We start from the raw sequence: 22,902 nt of genomic DNA, 5'->3' as shown, positions 1-22,902 counted from the left end.
TTATACTACTCTGTTTACTTTTAATTGTGTTTGAAATTTTCCACAATAAAAAGCTGGGAATTTATTTACTTATTCATTGTTTATTTTTGAGAGAGAGAGAGAAAGCACAAGCAAGGGAGAGGCAGAGAGAGAGGGAGAGACAGAATCCCAGGCAGGCTCCACGTTGTCAGTGCAGAGCCCAATGCAGGGCTCAATCTCACAAACTGGGAGATCATGACATGAACTGAAATCAAGTCAGGTGCTTAACCAAATGAGCCCCCAGGTGCCCCAAAGTTAGGGTTTTTTAAAGGTAACTAGGAGTAAAACATAATATACCTATCAAATATTGGAAAGAGATGGAAAAAGGGGGAGAAATTATGAACTAAATCTTTCTGGCCTGCAATATATAAAGTTGGAAAATTGAAGAGTTATAAACATTATAAGCATAACTAGAAATGATTAAAAAGAGCTGCCTCTCAGAAGTCAAAGTGGGAGTGGAAGGTGTGAAACATGATGAATCTTTTTTTTTTCCCCTTAAGGTTTATTTATTTATTTTGAGAGAAAGAGAGAGCCCAAGTGGGGAAGGGGCAGAAAGAGTGGGGGGCGGGAGAGAGAGAATCCCAAGCAGGCTCTGTGCTGTTAGTGCAGAGCCGGACATGGGGCCTGAATCCACGAACCATGAGATCACAAACAGCTGAAATCAAGAGTTAGACACTTAACTGACTGAACCATTCAGGTACCCCTAAGTCTTTTTCACTACAAGATATTTTTTAAAAAATATTATTTTGGAGGGGAAGAAGATGGCGGCGTAGGAGGACGCTGGGCTCACCGCGCGTCCTGCTGATCACTTAGATTCCACCTACACCTGCCTAAATAACCCAGAAAACCACCAAAGGATTAGCAGAACGGAGTCTCCGGAGCCAAGCGCAGACGAGAGGCCCACGGAAGAGGGTAGGAAGGACGGCGAGGCGGTGCGTGCTCCACGGACTGGCGGGCGGGAGCCGGGCAGAGGGACGGCTCGCCGGCCAAGCAGAGCCCCCAAGTCTGGCTGGCAAAAGCGGAGGGGCCTGACAGACTGTGTTCCGACAGCAAGCGCGACTTAGCGACTGGGAGGTCATAAGTTAACAGCTCTGCTCCGAAAGCAGGAAGGCTGGAGGACAAAGGGAGGGAGAGCTGCGGAGCCCCCGGATGACAGAGCTCAGTTTGGTGGGGAACAAAGGCGCTCGCCAGCGCCATCTCCCCCGCCCATCCCCCAGCCAAAATCCCAAAGGGAACCAGTTCCTGCCAGGGAACTTGCTTGCTCCGCGCAAACATCCAACTCTGCTTCTGCGGAGCCAAACCACCAGCAGCGGATCTGACTCCCTCCCGCTGCCACAGGGCCCCTCCTGAAGTGGATCACCTAAGGAGAAGCGAGCTAAGCCTGCCCCTCCTGCCCCCGTGCACCTTGCCTACCCACCCCAGCTAATACGCCAGATCCCCAGCATCACAAGCCTCGCAGTGTGCAAGTAGCCCAGATGGGCCACGCCACCCCACAGTGAATCCCGCCCCTAGGAGAGGGGAAGAGAAGGCACACACCAGTCTGACTGTGGCCCCAGCGGTGGGCTGGGGGCATGCATCAGGACTGACTGCGGCCCCGCCCACCAACTCCAGTTATACACCACAGCACAGGGGAAGTGCCCTGCAGGTCCTCACCACTCCAGGGACTATCCAAAATGACCAAACGGAAGAATTCCCCTCAGAAGAATCTCCAGGAAATAACAACAGCTAATGAGCTGATCAAAAAGGATTTAAATAATATAACAGAAAGTGAATTTAGAATAATAGTCATAAAATTCATCGCTAGGCTTGAAAACAGTATAGAGGACAGCAGAGAATCTCTTGCTACAGAGATCAAGGGACTAAGGAACAGTCACGAGGAGCTGAAAAACGCTTTAAACGAAATGCAAAACAAAATGGAAACCACCACGGCTCGGATTGAAGAGGCAGAGGAGAGAATAGGTGAACTAGAAGATAAAGTTATGGAAAAAGAGGAAGCTGAGAGAAAGAGAGATAAAAAAATCCAGGAGTATGAGGGGAAAATTAGAGAACTAAGTGATACACTAAAAAGAAATAATACACGCATAATTGGTATCCCAGAGGAGGAAGAGAGAGGGAAAGGTGAAGGGGTACTTGAAGAAATTATAGCTGAAAACTTCCCTGAACTGGGGAAGGAAAAAGGCATTGAAATCCAAGAGCACAGAGAACTCCCTCCAGACGTAACTTGAGTCGATCTTCTGCACGACATATAGTGAAACTGGCAAAATACAAGGATAAAGAGAAAATTCTGAAAGCAGCAAGGGATAAACGTGCCCTCACATATAAAGGGAGACCTATAAGACTCGTGACTGATCTCTCTTTTGAAACTTGGCAGGCCAGAAAGAATTGGCACGAGATTTTCAGTGTGCTAGACAGCAAAAATATGCAGCCGAGAATCCTTTATCCAGCAAGTCTGTCATTTAGAATAGAAGGAGAGATAAAGGTCTTCCCAAACAAACAAAACCTGAAGGAATTCGTCACCACTAAACCAGCCCTACAAGAGATCCTAAGGGGGACCCTGTGAGACAAAGTACCAGAGACATCGCTACAAGCATAAAACATACAGACATCACAATGACTCTAAACCCGTATCTTTCTATAATAACACTGAATGTAAATGGATTAAATGCGCCAACCAAAAGACATAGGGTATCAGAATGGATAAAAAAACAAGACCCATCTATTTGCTGTCTAGAAGAGACTCATTTTAGATCTGAGGACACCTTTAGATTGAGAGTGAGGGGATGGAGAACTATTTATCATGCTACTGGAAGCCAGAAGAAAGCTGGAGTAGCCATACTTATATCAGACAAACTAGACTTTAAATTAAAGGCGGTAACAAGAGATGAAAAAGGGCATTGTATAATAATGACAGGGTCTATCCATCAGGAAGAGCTAACAATTATAAATGTCTATGCGCCGAATACTGGAGCCCCCAAATATATAAAACAATTACTCATGAACATAAGCAACCTTATTGATAAGAATGTGGTAATTGCAGGGGACTTTAACACCCCACTTACAGAAATGGATAGATCATCTAGACACACGGTCAATAAGGAAACAAGGGCCCTGAATGATACATTGGATCAGATGGACTTGACAGATATATTTAGAGTTCTGCATCCCAAAGCAACAGAATATACTTTCTTCTCGACTGCACATGGAACATTCTCCAAGATAGATCATATACTGGGTCACAAAACAGCCCTTCATAAGTTTACAAGAATTGAAATTATACCATGCATACTTTCAGACCACAGTGCTATGAAGCTTGAAATCAACCACAGGAAAAAGTCTGGAAAACCTCCAAAAGCATGGAGGTTAAAGAACACCCTACTAACGAATGAGTGGGTCAACCAGGCAATTAGAGAAGAAATCAAAAAATATATGGAAACAAACGAAAATGAAAATACAACAATCCAAACGCTTTGGGACGCAGCGAAGGCAGTCCTGAGAGGAAAATACATTGCAATCCAGGCCTATCTCAAGAAACAAGAAAAATCCCAAATACAAAATCTAACAGCACACCTAAAGGAAATAGAAGCAGAACAGCAAAGGCAGCCTAAACCCAGCAGAAGAAGAGAAATAATAAAGATCAGAGCAGAAATAAACAATATAGAATCTAAAAAAACTGTAGAGCGGATCAACGAAACCAAGAGTTGGTTTTTTGAAAAAATAAACAAAATTGACAAACCTCTAGCCAGGCTTCTCAAAAAGAAAAGGGAGATGACCCAAATAGATAAAATCATGAATGAAAATGGAATTATTACAACCAATCCCTCAGAGATACAAACAATTATCAGGGAATACTATGAAAAATTATATGCCAACAAATTGGACAACCTGGAAGAAATGGACAAATTCCTAAACACCCACACTCTTCCAAAACTCAATCAGGAGGAAATAGAAAGCTTGAACAGACCCATAACTAGCGAAGAAATTGAATCGGTTATCAAAAATCTCCCAACAAATAAGAGTCCAGGACCAGATGGCTTCCCAGGGGAGTTCTACCAGACGTTTAAAGCAGAGATAATACCTATCCTTCTCAAGCTATTCCAAGAAATAGAAAGGGAAGGAAAACTTCCAGACTCATTCTATGAAGCCAGTATTACTTTGATTCCTAAACCAGACAGAGACCCAGTCAAAAAAGAGAACTACAGGCCAATATCCCTGATGAATATGGATGCAAAAATTCTCAATAAGATACTATCAAATCGAATTCAACAGCATATAAAAAGAATTATTCACCATGATCAAGTGGGATTCATTCCTGGGATGCAGGGCTGGTTCAACATTCGCAAATCAATCAACGTGATACATCACATTAACAAAAAAAAAGAGAAGAACCATATGATCCTGTCAATTGATGCAGAAAAGGCCTTTGACAAAATCCAGCACCCTTTCTTAATAAAAACCCTTGAGAAAGTCGGGATAGAAGGAACATACTTAAAGATCATAAAAGCCATTTATGAAAAGCCCACAGCTAACATCATCCTCAACGGGAAAAAACTGAGAGCTTTTTCCCTGAGATCAGGAACACGACAGGGATGCCACTCTCACCGCTGTTGTTTAACATAGTGCTGGAAGTTCTAGCATCAGCAATCAGACAGCAAAAGGAAATCAAAGGCATCAAAATTGGCAAAGATGAAATCAAGCTTTCGCTTTTTGCAGATGACATGATATTATACATGGAAAATCCGATAGACTCCACAAAGTCTGCTAGAACTGATACATGAATTCAGCAAAGTTGCAGGATACAAAATCAATGTACAGAAATCAGTTGCATTCTTATACACTAACAACGAAGCAACAGAAAGACAAATAAAGAAACTGATCCCATTCACAATTGCACCAAGAAGCATAAAATACCTAGGAATAAACCTAACCAAAGATGTAAAAGATCTGTATGCTGAAAACTATAGAAAGCTTATGAAGATAATTGAAGAAGATATAAAGAAATGGAAAGACATTCCCTGCTCATGGATTGGAAGAATAAATATTGTCAAAATGTCAATACTACCCAAAGCTATCTACACATTCAATGCAATCCCAATCAAAATTGCACCAGCATTCTTCTCGAAGCTAGAACAAGCAATCCTAAAATTCATATGGAACCACAAAAGGCCCCGAATAGCCAAAGTAATTTTGAAGAAGAAGACCAAAGCAGGAGGCATCACAATCCCAGACTTTAGCCTCTACTACAAAGCTGTCATCATCAAGACAGCATGGTATTGGCACAAAAACAGACACACAGACCAATGGAATAGAATAGAAACCCCAGAACTAGACCCACAAACGTATGGCCAACTCATCTTTGACAAAGCAGGAAAGAACATCCAATGGAAAAAAGACAGTCTCTTTAACAAATGGTGCTGGGAGAACTGGACAGCAACATGCAGAAGGTTGAAACTAGACCACTTTCTCACACCATTCACAAAAATAAACTCAAAATGGATAAAGGACCTGAATGTGAGACAGGAAACCATCAAAACCTTAGAGGAGAAAGCAGGAAAAGACCTCTCTGACCTCAGCCGTAGCAATCTCTTACTCGACACATCCCCAAAGGCAAGGGAATTAAAAGCAAAAGTGAATTACTGGGACCTTATGAAGATAAAAAGCTTCTGCACAGCAAAGGAAACAACCAACACAACTAAAAGGCAACCAACGGAATGGGAAAAGATATTTGCAAATGACATATCAGACAAAGGGCTAGTATCCAAAATCTATAAAGAGCTCACCAAACTCCACACCCGAAAAACAAATAACCCAGTGAAGAAATGGGCAGAAAACATGAAAAGACACTTCTCTAAAGAAGACATCCGGATGGCCAATAGGCACATGAAAAGATGTTCAACGTCGCTCCTTATCAGGGAAATACAAATCAAAACCACACTCAGATATCACCTCACGCCAGTCAGAGTGGCCAAAATGAACAAATCAGGAGACTATAGATGCTGGAGAGGATGTGGAGAAACGGGAACCCTCTTGCACTGTTGGTGGGAATGCAAATTGGTGCAGCTGCTCTGGAAAGCAGTGTGGAGGTTCCTCAGAAAATTAAAAATAGACCTACCCTATGACCCAGCAGTAGCACTGCTAGGAATTTACCCAAGGGATACAGGAGTACTGATGCATAGGGGCACTTGTACCCCAATGTTTATAGCAGCATTCTCAACAATAGCCAAATTATGGAAAGAGCCTAAATGTCCATCAACTGATGAATGGATAAAGAAATTGTGGTTTGTATACACAATGGAATACTACGTGGCAATGAGAAAGAATGAAATATGGCCTTTTGTAGCAACGTGGATGGAACTGGAGAGTGTGATGCTAAATGAAATAAGCCATACAGAGAAAGACAGATACCGTATGGTTTCACTCTTATGTGGATCCTAAGAAACTTAACAGAAACCCATGGGGGAAAGGAAGGGGAAAAAAAAAAAAGAGGTTAGAGTGGGAGAGAGCCAAAACATAAGAGACTGTTAAAAACTGAGAACAAACTGAGGGTTGATGGGGGGTGGGAGGGAGGGGAGGGTGGGTGATGGGTATTGAGGAGGGCACCTTTTGGGATGAGCACTGGGTGTTGTATGGAAACCAATTTGACAATAAATTTCATAAAAAAAAATATATATATATTATTTTAATTAAATATCTTTAAAAACTTACTGCTTTAAAAGTTGATAAAACATTTAATAGAAAAAATAATAGTATTTGAGATGCTTAATCATTTATACTTGAAATAAACAACTAGCCCATAATATGGAAGGATCTACAATATATCTTAATAATACTACCAAGTATTCTAAACCTCACTCTTAAATTATATTAAATTAAAATTTTAATAATTTTTTAGATTATGCTGTCTTAAATAAAAATAAGTTATCCCTGTATGGTTATTAAATTTGATCTTCTCCTGTTAAAAAAATAAATAAATAAAAGGATAAAGAAAGAAGTTATCCCACCAGATTTAATTTAAATGAAATTAGCAATTATTAGATTAAATCAGAATAAAACTCAAACATCATTAAAAATCATTCCTGCATTTTACCATTATGATTTAAAATCTAAGCAAGTTAATTTTCATATTTTTTAACTGTCAAGTCTTATTAAAAAGCTAATGATGTAATATACAATAAAACTAATTATCTTACCTCCTTTTCTTCACCAACTTGGTCCAAACTCTCATGACTTGAAGGATTATATGGAATTACTGAAAAATCCAATCCCCCCCCCCCAAAAAAAGGAGAAAAACAATAGTACCCGTTAATTGAGCTTGACTTAAAATGTTCTCGTGATTTAAGTTTCTATTTCAGAATAAGTTTTCATTATTTAATTTTATTTTTTTAAGTAGGCTTTACCCCCAGAGCAGAGCCCAACATGGGGTTTGAACTCACAACCCTGAGATCAAGACCTGAGCTGAGATCAAGAGTCAGATACGTGGGGCGCCTGAGTGGCTCAGTGGGTTAAGCGTCTGACTTTGGTTCAGGTCATGATCTCACGGTCTGTGAGTCCAAGCCCCCATCAGGCTCTGTGCTTACAGCTCAGAGCCTGGAGCCTGCTTTGGATTCTATGTCTCCCTCTCCCTTTACCCCTTCCCCCTCCCCCCCAAAAATAAATAAAACATAAAAAATTAAGGAAAAAAAAAGAGTCAGATGGTTAACCAACTGAGCCATCCAGGCACCCTCAAGTTTTCACTATTTAAAATGGAATATTTGTCCTACTGGTAATAAATTGTATGTATTTATGAGTCAACTCCTAATCTTTAATGAGAGTAGAGAACAAGAACCAATTAACAGCCAAGTATTGATTTTAACAAATATTTTTGTTTTTTTAAAAATATTTCTCCTCTTCACAAATTAATCAATTCCTTCTACAAGGATGACTCCATAAACCTTAATTATTTTAGTATGACTAAGGCATAGAGAGAGGGGGCCTTTGGTTTTTACTCCTCACTTTCTTCATACTCAAAAACTTGACTACAGGTTTCTATTCCTTGGAACTACTTGGGGCAAAAAAAAAACAAAAAACAAAAAAACACACCCACATTTCACAGATTGCATGAACAAGAGACTGTATTCTGTCCTTCCAGAAAAACTCCCTCATCTTCCTTTTCTTGACTCTTCTGAGATCAGTATGCTCTGTCCTGGTTAACAGCTCTCCAAATTTCCCAGATACATATTTAAGGTTCTGTATCTATCTGACATTGGAACTCACATGATCTTTTTTGAATTTTCCATACTACATCTCTATATCTTTTACATAATTTCTACATCTTAAATTTTTTTTTTAATGTTTATTTATTTTTCAGAGAAACAGGCAGAATGCGAGTGGGTTAGAGGCAGAGAGAGAAGGGGACACAGAATCTGAAGCAGGCTCCAGGCTCCGAGCTGCCAGCACAGAGCCCGACACGGGGCTCGAACTCATGAGCTGTGATATCATGACCTGAGCTGAAGTTGGATGCTCAACCGACTGAGCCACCCAGGCACCCCCATAATTTCTACTTCTGATAATAAAGCTTTTAATAAAAACAGATCACCTGAACATAGTCAACGTGGCCCACAATATCAGTATGTTTTCATTACTGAAAAAACTAGGTTTGCTGAATTTTAAAAAGCTCTCAGAAGAAATTCACCTGAATTAGAGAAGAGTCATTTGTTGTAATTTACATAGTTGTCTTCTTAAAATGCCACAGGTATATGTTAAATATTGTGACTGATAACACCACCACAAAATATGGTAACCTAACTTCTTTTGGCAACAACATAAATGATTTTAAACTTAAGTTAAAGAGTTACCTAAAGAAGTCTTTAAATGATACTTTGTTGATGAACAATGGTTAGTACCAGTGGGATTCTTACCTGTCTGTGCATGGTCTGAATGCATGCATGACTGATCCATGGGCATCATTGGCTCCTACAAACATTTCCAAAGATATAGTAATTTAGTGGATTCTTTTTAAATCCCAATACCTCTATTAATTCAGAAACAACATTATTTTGATGAGACACAGCGTATTAAAATTTAAGCTTGAAAGAATATAACTTAACAAGTGAGAACTGTTTTTACTATATTTAATTTACTTTAATTTTATTATATGAAACCATGCAATATTCTTGTGAATGACGTAACATTAGTCACATTTTACAGATAACAGAAGAAACAGAATACTAACTTCAGACCATCAATTAGCAATCAAATTAAACTTCTATATACTCTCATCTGTTTCTCTTCTACACTATTCTTCCTTTGAGCTCCACACATTCACTTTACATCTCTAACAAAAGAAGTCATTAGTACATACGTTCCTTAGCTGAGTCCAGAGATGGACTTCAAAATGGTCTATAAACCTAAAATTTCATGGATTTCCCATTTTTCTGAAGATTCTCAAAAGTGCCAATGATCCAAATAAGGAAAAGACATATCTTCTAGAAACTGACTTAACCCACTAACTGCCAATAACCTCAGGAAAAATGTTAACTCAAACTAAAGTGCTACTAATTCATTAATCTTGGATCCAGGTTTAATGAATACCAGCAAGAAAGGGTAAACTTGAGAAAGAACATTAAGTTATACAGTTATAGTTTCTTTTTTTAGATTTTTTTTTTTTAAAGTAATCTCTACACCCAACATGGGACTCATTTCAATCAAGAGTCACTTGCTCTACTGACTGAGCCTGCCAGGCTCCCCTACACCATTGTAATTTTAAGGCTGTCTTAAAGACAGGCCTTTGGATTTTTCATTGTGTTTAGCATCCATCCTAAAATATCAATATAATCACTAATCCTGCCCCTTTCTTTCTACATTTATAAACGTACACAAGTCATTCCATCACCTAAGAATACTCAAGAATATCAACAGTACCCTGAATAAATTATGTTCACAAATTTTGGCCTTTGTTTTTTTTTTCTTAAGATGGGATTTTCACCTCCCTAACTACAAACCCATTCCTGAGCTTATACGAACAAGCTAAATAATTCTGATAGCCAAGAGTCACTAATAATAACCTATTTTCACAATGTCCAAAGAAGGTACTATGAATAAACATGGTACACTCATTCTAGAAGGCAATTTAGAAAGATGTCTCCAGATCTCTTTAAAAATGCATATCCTTTAGGCCAGTAATTCTACTTCTGGATCCTTAAGGAAATAATAAAATTTAGTTATCAGAACGTTCATGATGATTTTCTTTACAGGGAAATTCGGAAAACAAGTCAAATGTTCAACCATAGGGAACACATGAAGTAAATCATGATACAGACATATAACAAAATATGCTAAAATTGATGGGGATATAGACAGACAGATATAGAAAGATGACCAAAATACATAGTTGAGTGAGAAAAATGGGATGAAAACAGTATATATATGATCTCACTTTTGCTAAAAAGTATGTAAAAGAATGAGACCAAATCAAACATTATGCACATTCTGATGGATAAAGACCCCACCTTCTATGAAGCAGTCTCAAAAACAACCCACAGAAACCAAAACCCGGAATCTAATTATAGGTTCAACTATAACATACAGAAAATAAAGAATATGGGGAAACATTTTAAACATAACCATGGAGAAGCAAAGAGAGAAATTCTGCAACACTTTAAATGACAACATAATTTCTTCTACATTTAAATTTTAAGGGGGACAAAAGCAAGAGAGAGAAAGAGATGGAAGCATCAGTAAGTTAGAAAATATCTAGGACACATATCAATCAACTGCAAATATGGACTTCAGTTGGATCCTAATTCAGAATGAAAACTGTAAAAACAAAATTTTCACATTTATGAGGCAACTGAAATTTTGAACACTGCCTGGATGAGTATTTGATATAAGGAATTTGTTTTTCAGTTAGTTTTTAAAAGAGTTCTTATCTTTTAGATTTGTTTCAAAATTATACAGGATGACAGCAGGTCACTTATGGGGAGTGTATAGCTGAAATAATATCACTCATGAGTTGATACCCGTGGGAGCCAGATGATTGATATATGGAAGTTCATTATACTGTTATATCTACTCTTAAAACGTATTTAAAAGTTTTCCATTATTCTATATGAATACAATTATTAGATTATAGATTATTCTATATAGATTATTCTATAATCTATTCTAATAGATTATTCTATATCCATATAGAATAATGGACAAGTTTTTAATGTTTATGCATATAAATCTGCAAAGAAAAAGGTCTGGAAGAATATACACCAAGACAATTACCTTTAGATAGGACTTTTCATGGGGCATTTTTATTTTTATTTTTTTAATTTAACTTTTAATTTTTCAGTAGGCTTCATGCCCCAGGCAGAGCCCAATGCAGGGCTTGAACTCACAATCTTGAGATCAAAACCTGAATGAAATCATGAGTCAGATGCTTAACCAACTGAGCCACCCAGGTGCCCCTCATGAGGGATTTGTATTTAATTTCTCTTTATTCATTTGTATTCTCTATTTATTCTATAACCAACATGTTTTAATTGTATATTTAAAGAAAAAGTGAAAATAAAATTTTTTAATTCAAAAACTCCCTACCTAGTAATCTCATACTTTAAATAGCAAACATGAAGCCTCTGATTCTTCTTACCTGATCTCTGTTTGGTGTGGATGCTCCAGAACAACGGGAGCTACAAACTAATGAGTTTGGCTTAAAGAAGAGAAAAGAGTCTCTTAAATGGTTTTCCCTACCTCTTCCTAATTTAGACCAGATGGTTTTGTAGCAAATTAAATAAAGAAGTTACCTATATACTACAAATTTGTAGTAACAATTCCAAAACTCACCATAGGTCAACTGGACTGTAAAGTTACTTTCTGTACCAACACTGTTAAAACTGTGATTCCTTAGCACCTCCGTATTTTAGCCCTCTGTTCTAGTAGTGTTACTGAAAATGCTCTATTAAAAAGAGACAACTGTGTCTTACCGGTGGCATAGAATGCCGCCCACATTCAATTGTGACAAGTTTGTGGCACTTCTTATGAACCAGGAGTTTGCAGTTGATGCACTTATATCCCTGGCGTCCAAGTCCCCATATTCGGTCAGTGCAGATAGCACAGTGGGCACGCTGGAAAGAATAATTCAGCAGTATTTTATTAACCAAAAGACAGTCGTAATTATTTGCCAACATTCTGCTCATAAAATAGTGAAAATAAGTGGCTTTCTTCTCTCAGTTCCCTTCATCATACATAACTTTTCCAAAGCTAGAATAGGAAAATTAAACAGAAAAGAGCTTTGTTTGCAAGAGTGAAATTTGCAAGCATGTTGTTTTCTAACTTCAAGAATTTTTAGTCTTCACATAAATTCAGAGTATTGAAAATAGTAAAAGTGAATTAAACTTGAAAACCATATGACAGAAAAAGCTATGCAAGGACTCCCAAGCAAACATAAACCTTCCAGAATGTTCAGAACTCAAAGCAAAGCCCTGCTCTCTTAAAGATTAATACCTAAAGTAATTATTTCAAAGGTTTTCAAATATTAGTGCTACTGAGAAAAGGACTTTTGTAAACCTCAGGTGGTAGCTTTTATTTATACATTAATGAATCGAGAACATGACACTAGTTTTACAATGGAAATGGGATCCATATATTTGTAGTTATCAAGTGGAGAGAAAACACGGACTCCTGGAAATTTCTTTCAAACCTTGGCTCTGCCACTTACTAGCTGTGTCATCTTGGGCAAGTTTCTTAATTGCCCCATACCTCAGTTTTTTCACCTATAAAATAGAAATATATAGTACCTATCTCACAAGTTGTTGTAAAGATTAAATGAGTTAATATACGTCAAGCATTTGGAAAAGCACCTGGTACATAGTTAAAGCTAGGTCAGTGTTTTGCAATTATATTCAAAACTGAAAGTTAAAATTACAACATTAACTGGTTTGCAAAATAAACTTTGCTTATTTTCTGGATGTTTGGAATTATACTTAAAAAGTCAACTTTCGGGGTACCTGGGCAGCTCAGTTGGTTAAGAATCTGACTCTTGATTTTGACCCAGGTCATGATCTCATGGTTCATCGGATCAAGCCCCACATCAGGCTCTGTGCTGACAGCATGGAGCCTGCTTCGAATAATCTGTCTCCCTCTCTCTCTGCCCCTCCTCCACAAACACATGCACACATGCTCTCTCTGTCTCTAAATAAATAAAACTTAAAAATAAATAAATAAAATAAAAAGCCAACTTTATTTTAGCTAGGATAACCACATAATTAATCATCCACTCTGGAGCAGGCTATTAAAAGACGGGAGAGGCTATTAAAAATTACTTCAAGGGGCGCCTGAGCGGCTCAGTTGGTTAAGCACCGACTTCGGCTCAGGTCATGATCTCGCAGTTCGTGGGTTCGAGCTCCACATCGGGCTCTGTGCTGACAGCTCAGAGCCTGGAGCCTGCTTTAGATAATGTGTCTCCCTCTCTCTCTGCCCCTCCCCTGCTCACACTGTGTCTGTCTCTCTCTCAAAAATAAATAAACATTTAAAAAAAATTTTTTTTTTTTAATTACCTGGAGATAACAGGGATACTGCCCTCGGGCAAACTGGGAATGTTGTCACCCTATTTACTCCTTTAAAAGGGAAAACGAGACTTTACAGTAGTGAGGGAAAAAATAGATATCTCAAATTATCAAACATTTAAAAAACTATGGTTTACCCGGTTAAAACGCTTGGCTTGAAAAGTGTGGCCATTTGCACAATAAAGCTTTCTCCAGCGGCGTGCACCTCTGCGGTAGATGGATTCTGAAGAGAGATAAAAAGTTAAAAAAAGAAAAAAGAAGAGCAAGTGTGAGTAAAGTCTTTTTGTAATTAAGTCTGTGATTTTTTTCATGATATTCACTGCAAGAAAAAAAATATTTGGATAAAAACAAAGTGAAAAACTAAAATAGATGCATCGAGGAACTAAATGAAAACAAAGCCCATGGAGTAAAAGTGTTCAAATAACCATTCGGGCTTTCGTGTTTTTTAACACAACTTTTCCCGCAACTTTTATTTTGAAAATTTTTAAGCCCACAGAGAATCGACAGAACAGAACAAGAAACACCTGCATCCTTCACACAGATTTACCAATTACTAACATTATGCCAACTTTGCTTTCTGTCCTCTACACCTGCTTTTTTTCTTGGAATCATTTAAAAGTAAGTTGCAGGGGCGCCTGGGTGGCTCAGTCGGTTAAGCATCCGACTTCGGCTCAGGTCACGATCTCGCGGTCCGTGAGTTCGAGCCCCGCGTCGGGCTCTGTGCTGACAGCTCAGAGCCTGGAGCCTGTTTCAGATTCTGTGTCTCCCTCTCTCTGACCCTCCCCCGTTCATGCTTTGTCTCTCTCTGTCTCAAAAATAAATAAACGTTAAAAAAAAAAATTTATAAAAAAAAAAATAAAAAAAAAATAAAAGTAAGTTGCAGACATACCACTTCACCCTTAAACACGTAAATATCCACTGCCTTAGATTAAGGACGTTCCCCTAATTCTGCTTAGGCACAATACCATTACCATGATTGAGAAAATCAACATTAATTCAATCGTCACCTAACATACAGCTCATAGGCAAATTCCCCTATTTGTCCTCGGAGTGTATTTCATAGCTTTCTTTTTCTCTCCAGGATCCAATCAAGATTTAAGCATTGCATTTGGTTGCTATACCTTTTTTGTCTCTTTAATGGATGCTGAAATATTCACAGTGCCGTATTTGTTGTTGAGTCTTCGTGATGTTGACTTTTTTTTTTTTTAACAGGGTCCAGTTGTCTTACGTTATGTCCCACATTCTGGATTTGTCTGTTTCCTCATTAGAATCAGTATTAAATACTCTTGGCAAAAATAATACATAGGCGATATGTGTTGCTTATTGTATCACATTATGGGATAGACAAATGTCAGATTGCTGACTCCCACTTACTAGTGTTTCAGTCACTCCGTTAAAGGCAGTGATTCCTAGTTTTCTTCATTGTAAACGCACATTTTACTTTTCGTAGGTGTTCTATAAGGGACATTTTGCAATTTCAGGAATATTATATTCTCCAATAATCTTTTTTTTTTCACTTTTTTAATGTTTATTTTTTGAGAGAGAGACAGAGTGTGAGTGGGGGAGGGGCAGAGAAAGAGGGAGACAATCTGAAGCAGGCTCCAAGCTCTGAGCTGTCAGCATAGAGCCCGATGCAGGACTCGAACTCAGACTGTGAGATCATGACCTGAGCCCAAGTCGAATGCTTTACTGACTCAGCCACCCAGGTGCTCCTCCAATAATCTTTAACCCAATAGTTTTTACAGTAATACTTTTTCTAAACAAATTAAGAGGTTCCAAAAGATCAAATCTAATCTACCTGTGTAATTTTGGTTAAATTGATCACTATTATATACATTGTCTATCAGTCATTAATAGTAATATTCCATAGTGATAGTTAATACTGTGGAAAGATTCCATTAGGTTTTTAAACTCATATTTTAAAGCAAATGTAGCACTGAATTTAAAATTAAGATAAAACAGACCAGTTGAAATGCTCTAAATTAGAAATCTAAAGATGGCATAATACAGAACCCTAAATATAAATGCTTTAATTTTTATTTATCTATTCTTTTAGGAGTAACCAAAGCAGAAAGTTTCTGTTAACAATATCTTAACCTGAAATATCTTCAGAAGCTTTCATGAAACTACAACTCGATATACCTTAAATTTAAGCATATTAATGTTGCTGAGGAATTAAAAGAGCCAAGAGACCATATTAATAGTGATTAATCTTCCTCCATGCTCTAGTTTAGTAACATTTATTATACTGGGGGAGAAGTGGTATCAAATCCCCACCAGCAAATTTTAAAGAGTGAATATGAGCATGAAATATAGTGAAAAGTTAGGAAATTATTACTTTATCTGGAAAGTGTGCTATAGACCCATGATCGGTTTGGAGATGGGACTCTGGAACCAAGACCTGCTACAATGGCAAGTCTTTCAAAAATGCAGCCCGGACAAAGAACATAGCTGCCTCTCCAACAGCTGTGTAAAGGCAGCCTACACTGGCTTTGGTCCATCCACCACTGGAACTCCAGCAAAATATTCTCAGCTGAACTCAAACCTAAATTTTTCAGTAGAGCTTCAAGCCTCTACCTACTTCCTTATATTTCTCCATCTTCCTATATATATTACACAGCCCCCAATCAACTCTGTATACAAACACTCATAGCTGTTTAATTTTTCCTTCTCACCAGGTTGCATGAAGAGTCACAGAGCTGAAAGTTTAGAACTCTTTCATTTAATTCAAAGGAAAACATTTACTACTTTTCTCTCTAAAGTCATGGATATGTGCAGAAACCACAAATGAAAATGAGTAGTATCCACAAGCAATAATACATTACACTGGATATCAAAGGCAATAACTACTGACTGTATATAAGTGTGTATATATATAAACTTTCAATTCCTCTCACTAACGGGAACCATCAGCTTGGACATTCAAAAGAAAATCCCTAACAATTTCTAACTACACAAGCTCAAGTATTCAGAGATGAAGCATCTTGTTACTTTCAAATGGTACACCAAAAAAATAAAAATGTATATACACCTCTGCCTATGTGTGAACACATACAGATGCAGACATACAGGAAACATAGAAAATGTTAATAATTAGTGAATGGAGGCAAAAGATATCTTTGTATCTTTGTTTTCAATGTTTCAACTTCTCCACAAGTTTGAAAATTTCAAAAATTAAAAACCAGGATGAAACATGACTTAAAATTAACTTAATTTTCTCTTCAAACATGCAACAGACACTTATGTCAGTAACTTGTAACTAAGAACTGCCTGATTGTGATCTGGCAAAAGTAGAGTTTAGGCAGTTGCTAAGATATACTAAATTAGACTGAAGAATGGAAAGGAAATCAAACGGACTAAAAGTTCTATTTCTGATTTCTTTTCACTTGTGCCACTGTACCATAAATAACTCTATTCTCAAAAATATGAAGTATATATACACACTCACTATCTTCTCCTGGACAGGGCATTCCAGGACGTTCTGGTACACAAGGGAAGACTGAAAGAAAATAAACTAAAATTAATACAGCATATTTAAAACACACAAATTACATAGAATGTCAAATTCTAATATCAAAAACGTTGACCCAAATTTCAACCTTACCCTCTCTTGACATAAGATACGTAGCATATGGTCAATATTTTTTCAAGGGATCCATTTTACCAAGGCTATATGAAGAAGTTTTTATGAAAGTGAACATCCAAAAACAAATGCATTAGAAGCTCAAATTATTCATTCTACTCCTTGTTAACATTACTAATTGATTCTTTTGTCCTTAGAGAAATTAACTATTTCCTTAAATCTCTGTTGTAAAGTTTGCTACAATGAAGAATTAAAATTAAATTACAAAAATGTATACAAATATGAACATAAACCATTACAGTTTTTAAAAGATGTATACTAAGTTTAAGAATAAGTTCACAAGATTAACACGTACCCAAATCCAACAAAATATAAGTTTTATCTTATAAACTGTAAATTTATAAACATGATAATTCAGGCCATTTTTATAAAGAGACAGAATATAAAGACATAGTATATTTATGAACTAGACAACCAGCTGTAGTCTGTGATGTACAGAAGGACATGGCTTAATAAAGAATATAGAGTATGGGAAGCACAGTTGCTAACATATTCTTAAAAGTTGAAATATAAGCCAACTTCTAAAAACAGATATGTGATATAGGGTAAAAATAACAAAAGTGGGGTGCCTGGGTGGCTCAGCTGGCTAAGCGTCTGACTCTTGATTTCGGCTCAGGTCATGATCTCACGGTCATGAGATCGAACCCTGTGTCGGACTCTGTGCTGCGTGTGGAGCCTGCTTAAGATTCTCTCTCCCCCTCTCTCACTGCCCCTCCCCTGCTGGTGCGTGCTCTCTCTTTCAGAAAACCAAACAAAACTTAAACTATTTAATACTATTGATCAGTCACTTCTTTAAACACTCACTGCAGTTTTATTCTAAAAAGAGAGGACCCCCAAAATGGATGACTTACTAAAATTCTGCTAGGATCTCAACAAATTAGACTATGGATCCCTTTGGAAGTCACTATGTCAAATTCTGAAGACAGAAGAATATCAAACTACTCACTTTTGAAAGACACACTGTAAAGAAAAGTATATGGGAATAATAACAAGGTGTTGACTCATTATACTTATGGGAGATTCATGTTTGTTTTGAGTTTTAAAGAGTTCCCTAGGTCTGGTCTCCAAAAGCTCCTAAAAATGTTTCATGAAATATTGCCAACGAATTGCAACTAAATGTGCCATATTAAGTGGGTTCTACAGTGCATACAAAATTTGAGGGGTAGCCCAGTAGAATGAAAAGAACATAGATTTGGAACCAGAAGACCTAGATTCTATAACTAGGTCTACAGTGCACCAGTTACATGATGGCTGAGTTTCGTCTCTTCTTCTGTACCGCAATCCGACTTGCAGGCTTGCAGAAAACTACGTAATCTCTATAACTATGTAAATAGTTTCACTGCTAACCTTCAAATAAAAGAAAGGACATTTAAGATACCTTCTCTTTGGAGATCATTATTCTCACACGTTACAAAACTGCAAGGGAATGACTTAGGAGAATTCCAGTGGGCACTCAATTTTAAATTCTATCCTACACTTTGCTGTGAAAACCTGAGAGATATTCAGTGTAATATCCAAGAAGGCAAACCCAAATAACAAATTTCCCAAGATTATAAGGTGATTTTATTTTCTCTAGCATTTGAGAGACTAAATCTGAACAATTACATAGCAATGAGGGATAGAGATTAAGCAAATGACATCATGATGATGTTTTAAAATGGACAAGAATACAGGGTTATTAAAAAAAAAGTACAGCTCTAGAAGAGTAAGAAATGACTAGTCCTTTACCATGAATCAGGAGTTCAGAATCCTTGTTTAGCTCATAAAGCCTAAAGGCTTCTTCTAACTCCAACTGAGATGATACTGTACACGGGTCTCCTAAAAAATATAAAAAGTAAAGTAAAGCAAAGCTCACTTTTTAAATCCTCTAAAATGTGATGTTTAGTAAACAATTTCCATTACATAAAATCTTGAGGAAAAACACATATATACATAAAGTAATATTTGACAAGGCCAAGTCTTTAGATAATTAAAATTTTAGCCAATTCTATTCTCTAAAGTAGCTACATAACTTCCATTTCTATTTCCCAAAAATATTACATGAAATTCATAGATACCAAATTTGATACATATAAGCCATTTAATTCTCAATAATATATAAAGTATATGCAAAATATAGCAAACACAATCTACCCCGACCACATTTGGATTGTCACTACAGTATGACTAACTGCCAGGGACAAGTTTTCTGTTACCTATCTCTCTAGAGGAGGAAGTGAAAGTGGTTTCACTGCCACAATATGGTCGGTTAGAGGTCTCCATGTAATCATTCTGTCAAATTTTTCCTTCACCTGAGAGCCTGCTCAAGAGGCTCACAGAAAGGAAGCACAGCTACTAAGTACTCTGGACTGAACAGCAGTCCAATCTGAGCTGCTTTTAAATGTAAACGCATCATTTTAGTAAATGGACACACAGAAAGACTAAGGAAGAAACACCTCCCTAGTCAACCAGCCAAAGAACTGAGTCACCCTGGCAAAGATTGAGATGGCACATCTCCCTGAATGATGGCATTCCTCAATGAAAAAGTAATTAGATCCCAGTTGGGGCCCGAGCTGGGTCCTCCACACTGCAATGCTTCTGCTCATTCCTGTGGTCACACCAAATGTTACCACACACAAGATGCCACCGGCCCTATCCAAACCTCAGTCACTCTCAGTAGAGAACTATGTCTATTACTCACGAGAGAAAAATGAAGCCATCTCCTTTCCTCCAGTCTCAAAGAAATGAGTGCCTTTGTACCTTTCTCCAACTTGGCGATTCCCTTACTGAATCTCTTCCTTTTACCTTCCTCTGGGCTTTATCCCATTAGCCCTTTCAGTTCCATTTGCATTTTTCCTTTCCTTCCACTAGCTCTTCTCAGGCACAGGCATGTTTGAATCTCCCTCTCAACAATCTCCCTCACACTTGGGTTGCCATTCCATTGTAGCCACACCCTCAAGAGCAAACCCTAGACTGAAACTGGAGGGGGTGGGTGAGAAGAAGGGGAAAAATATAGAGTAGGGCTTTTGATCTTTGACTTCTTACTTTTCTTTTGTACTTTTTACATCACGGGTTTACAATATTTTAGATTTATTACAAACAACTTTTTAAAATTTATTTTTTTTTATTTTTTTTTTAACGTTTATTTATTTTTGAGACACAGAGAGACAGAGCATGAACGGGGGAGGAGCAGAGAGAGAGGGAGACACAGAATGGGAAGCAGGCTCCAGGCTCTGAGCCATCAGCCCAGAGCCCGACACGGGGCTCGAACTCACGGACCACGAGATCGTGACCTGAGCTGAAGTCGGACGCTTAACCGACTGAGCCACCCAGGCGCCCCTAAAATTTATTTATTTTGAGAGAGCGAGAGAGCGAGCACATGCGCACGGAAGCAGGAGAGGGGCAGAGAGAGGGAGAGAATCCCAAGCAGGCTCTGCATTGTCAGCACAGAGTATGACGCAGGGCTCCATCTCACAGGCTGTGAGATCATGACTGAGCCGAAATCAAGACTCAGATGCTTAACAGACTGAGCCACCCAGGCACCTCTGGAAGTAACTTTTCTTGAGGTGCCTGGGTGACTCAGTCAGTCAAGCATCTGAGTTCAGCTCAGGTCATGATCTTGTGGTTCAGGAATTCGAGCCCCGCGTCAGGCTCTGTGCTGACAGCTCAGAGCCTGGGACCTGCTTCAGATTCTGTGTCTCCCTCTCTCTGCCCCTCCTGCTGCTTGTACTCACTCTCTCTCTGTCTCTCTCTCAAAAATAAACATTAAAAAAATTTTTAGAAATAACTTTTCTAATATTCAGAGTGACCCCACCCTGCTTTCTCCGTGTTCCTGTCCTCCATGAATTTCTCAAAATTCTGCTATCAGGTTTTAGTCCAAACACTCTACAAAAACTGCTATATCCAAGGTCATGAAAAGAGCTGCTAAAACCAATAGCATCTTTTCTGTCTTTATTCTAATTGATCTCTCTATAGCATCTAACAAAGTTCCCTACTAACCATCTATAGGATAGAACTGCATCTAGGTTTCTAAAACACCATCCCCCTAGTTTACCAACTCTATTTTAACTTTTCATTTTGGAAATTTTCAAACATGTTACCAAATTTTGCTTCCCCCTATGTACCCACTCACTTATTCCCTTCCACCATGGCATTGTGAACAAATCCTTATAAGTCTAGATTAAAATTTCTTAATATGATCACAATATCATTATACACCTATAAAAACTAACAAAAATTCACAATAACATATCCAAACATGACCGTATGCAAAAGAATAAAGTTGAACTTCTATCTTACACCATTAACAAAAATTAACTCAAACCTGATCAAAGACTTAAATGCAAGAGTGAAAAGTACAAAACTCATGGAAGAAAACATAGGGAGAAAGCTTCATGACACTGGATTTGGCAATGATTTCTTGGCTATGACACCAAAAGCAAGGCAAGGAAAAAACAAATGACCATTTCTCCAAAGAAGATACACAAATGGTCAATGAGCACATGAAAAGATGTTCAGTATCACTCATCATTAAGAAAATCAACAAGACACCACCTCATTGTGATGAGGTTACACAGAGAGGGAAAACCAACTAGGCCAGTATCCCAGATGAGCCTCTATGTCACTCCAGACCCAGCTGCCATATGATTGTCACTGCATGAGAGACCTCATGTGAGACTAGCACAGCCAGTCAACTGAGACCAGTGTGAGAGATTACAAAATAAAGTGGTGGGACTGGGGCACCTGGTGGCTCAGTCAGCTAAGCATCTGACTCCTGATTTCTGCTTAGGTAACAATGTCACAGTTCCTGGGTTCGAGCCCTGTGTCGGGCTCCGTGCTGGGCATGTAGCCTGCTTAAGATTCTTTCTCTTTCTTTCTCTCTCTCTCTCTCACAAAAAAAAAAAATCACTAAAAAAAAAAAATAAATAAAGTGGTGGGTTTTTTAAAGCTACTAGGCTTTGAGGTGATTTGTTATGTAACAAACACCTTACTACCATCTTTCAATTTGAATCCTGAAATCCTGTGAATCTTACAAGACCCAGGACAAATAAATGCCTCTTCTGAACAGCCTTACCTAAAGGGGATAATATTTCACATTTTATGAAAAGCCTAAAGATAACCTAATTTTTAATAATTATCTTATTGAGATACAATTCACATAGCATTCAATTTACCTATTTGAAGTGTATAATGGTCGTCTGTTCACAGAGCTGTCAACTCTCGATACAATCAATTTTAGAACATTTTCATTGTCTCCTCAAAAAAGCTCCTTTCCCATTAGCAGTCAGTCCCCATTTCCCCCCCACCCTCTCCTCCTACTGCCAGACCTAGGCAACCACTAATCTATTTTCAGTATCTAAGATTTGCCTTTTCAGGACATTTCATAAATGGAATCACATAATACGTGGTCTTTTATGTCTGTCTTTGTTCACTTGGAACGTTTTCAAGGTTCATCCATGTTGTAACATGTATCAGTACTTCAGTCCTTTTTTATTAGTGAATAGTAAATATTCTTGAAATGAATTTTTTCCTATGTTTGAATAACTTCTCATGATACTTCTCATGATAATTGATTGGTTTAAAGTGTGCCCATTTAAAATTTTGACAATTATTCCAAAATTTGGAATGACAGTAACTCCAAAAAGGTTATCATAAATGCAGTCAACTAAGTGTATCTATCCTAAGATCCTACAAGTAATCATTAAATTTTAAGTATCTTCTAATCTGACAGGTGAA

General features: G+C 37.8%; 1 protein-coding gene across 1 annotated transcript in view; it reads right to left on the bottom strand.

Annotated features, from left to right (window-relative positions):
• Window positions 1-22,902, bottom strand: part of PRKCI (protein kinase C iota) — an 81,360-nt gene that overhangs the window by 20,278 nt on the left and 38,180 nt on the right. Inside the window, exons 3-8 of the mRNA XM_047100118.1 lie at window positions 18,916-19,005; window positions 16,993-17,043; window positions 13,682-13,767; window positions 11,964-12,104; window positions 8,913-8,967; window positions 7,206-7,264 (exon numbers count right to left, since the gene is read on the bottom strand). Of these exons, the coding sequence (XP_046956074.1) occupies window positions 7,206-7,264; window positions 8,913-8,967; window positions 11,964-12,104; window positions 13,682-13,767; window positions 16,993-17,043; window positions 18,916-19,005 (482 nt within the window). The remainder of the gene's footprint in view (window positions 1-7,205; window positions 7,265-8,912; window positions 8,968-11,963; window positions 12,105-13,681; window positions 13,768-16,992; window positions 17,044-18,915; window positions 19,006-22,902) is intronic.

The sequence above is a fragment of the Lynx rufus genome, unplaced genomic scaffold (genome assembly GCF_022079265.1).
Source record: "Lynx rufus isolate CCGP_SWC_20201006 ecotype Redwood Valley unplaced genomic scaffold, mLynRuf1.p SCAF_5, whole genome shotgun sequence".
In the NCBI taxonomy this organism is placed as follows: Eukaryota; Metazoa; Chordata; class Mammalia; order Carnivora; family Felidae; genus Lynx; species Lynx rufus.
This window is presented reverse-complemented; position numbering and strand designations above follow the sequence as displayed.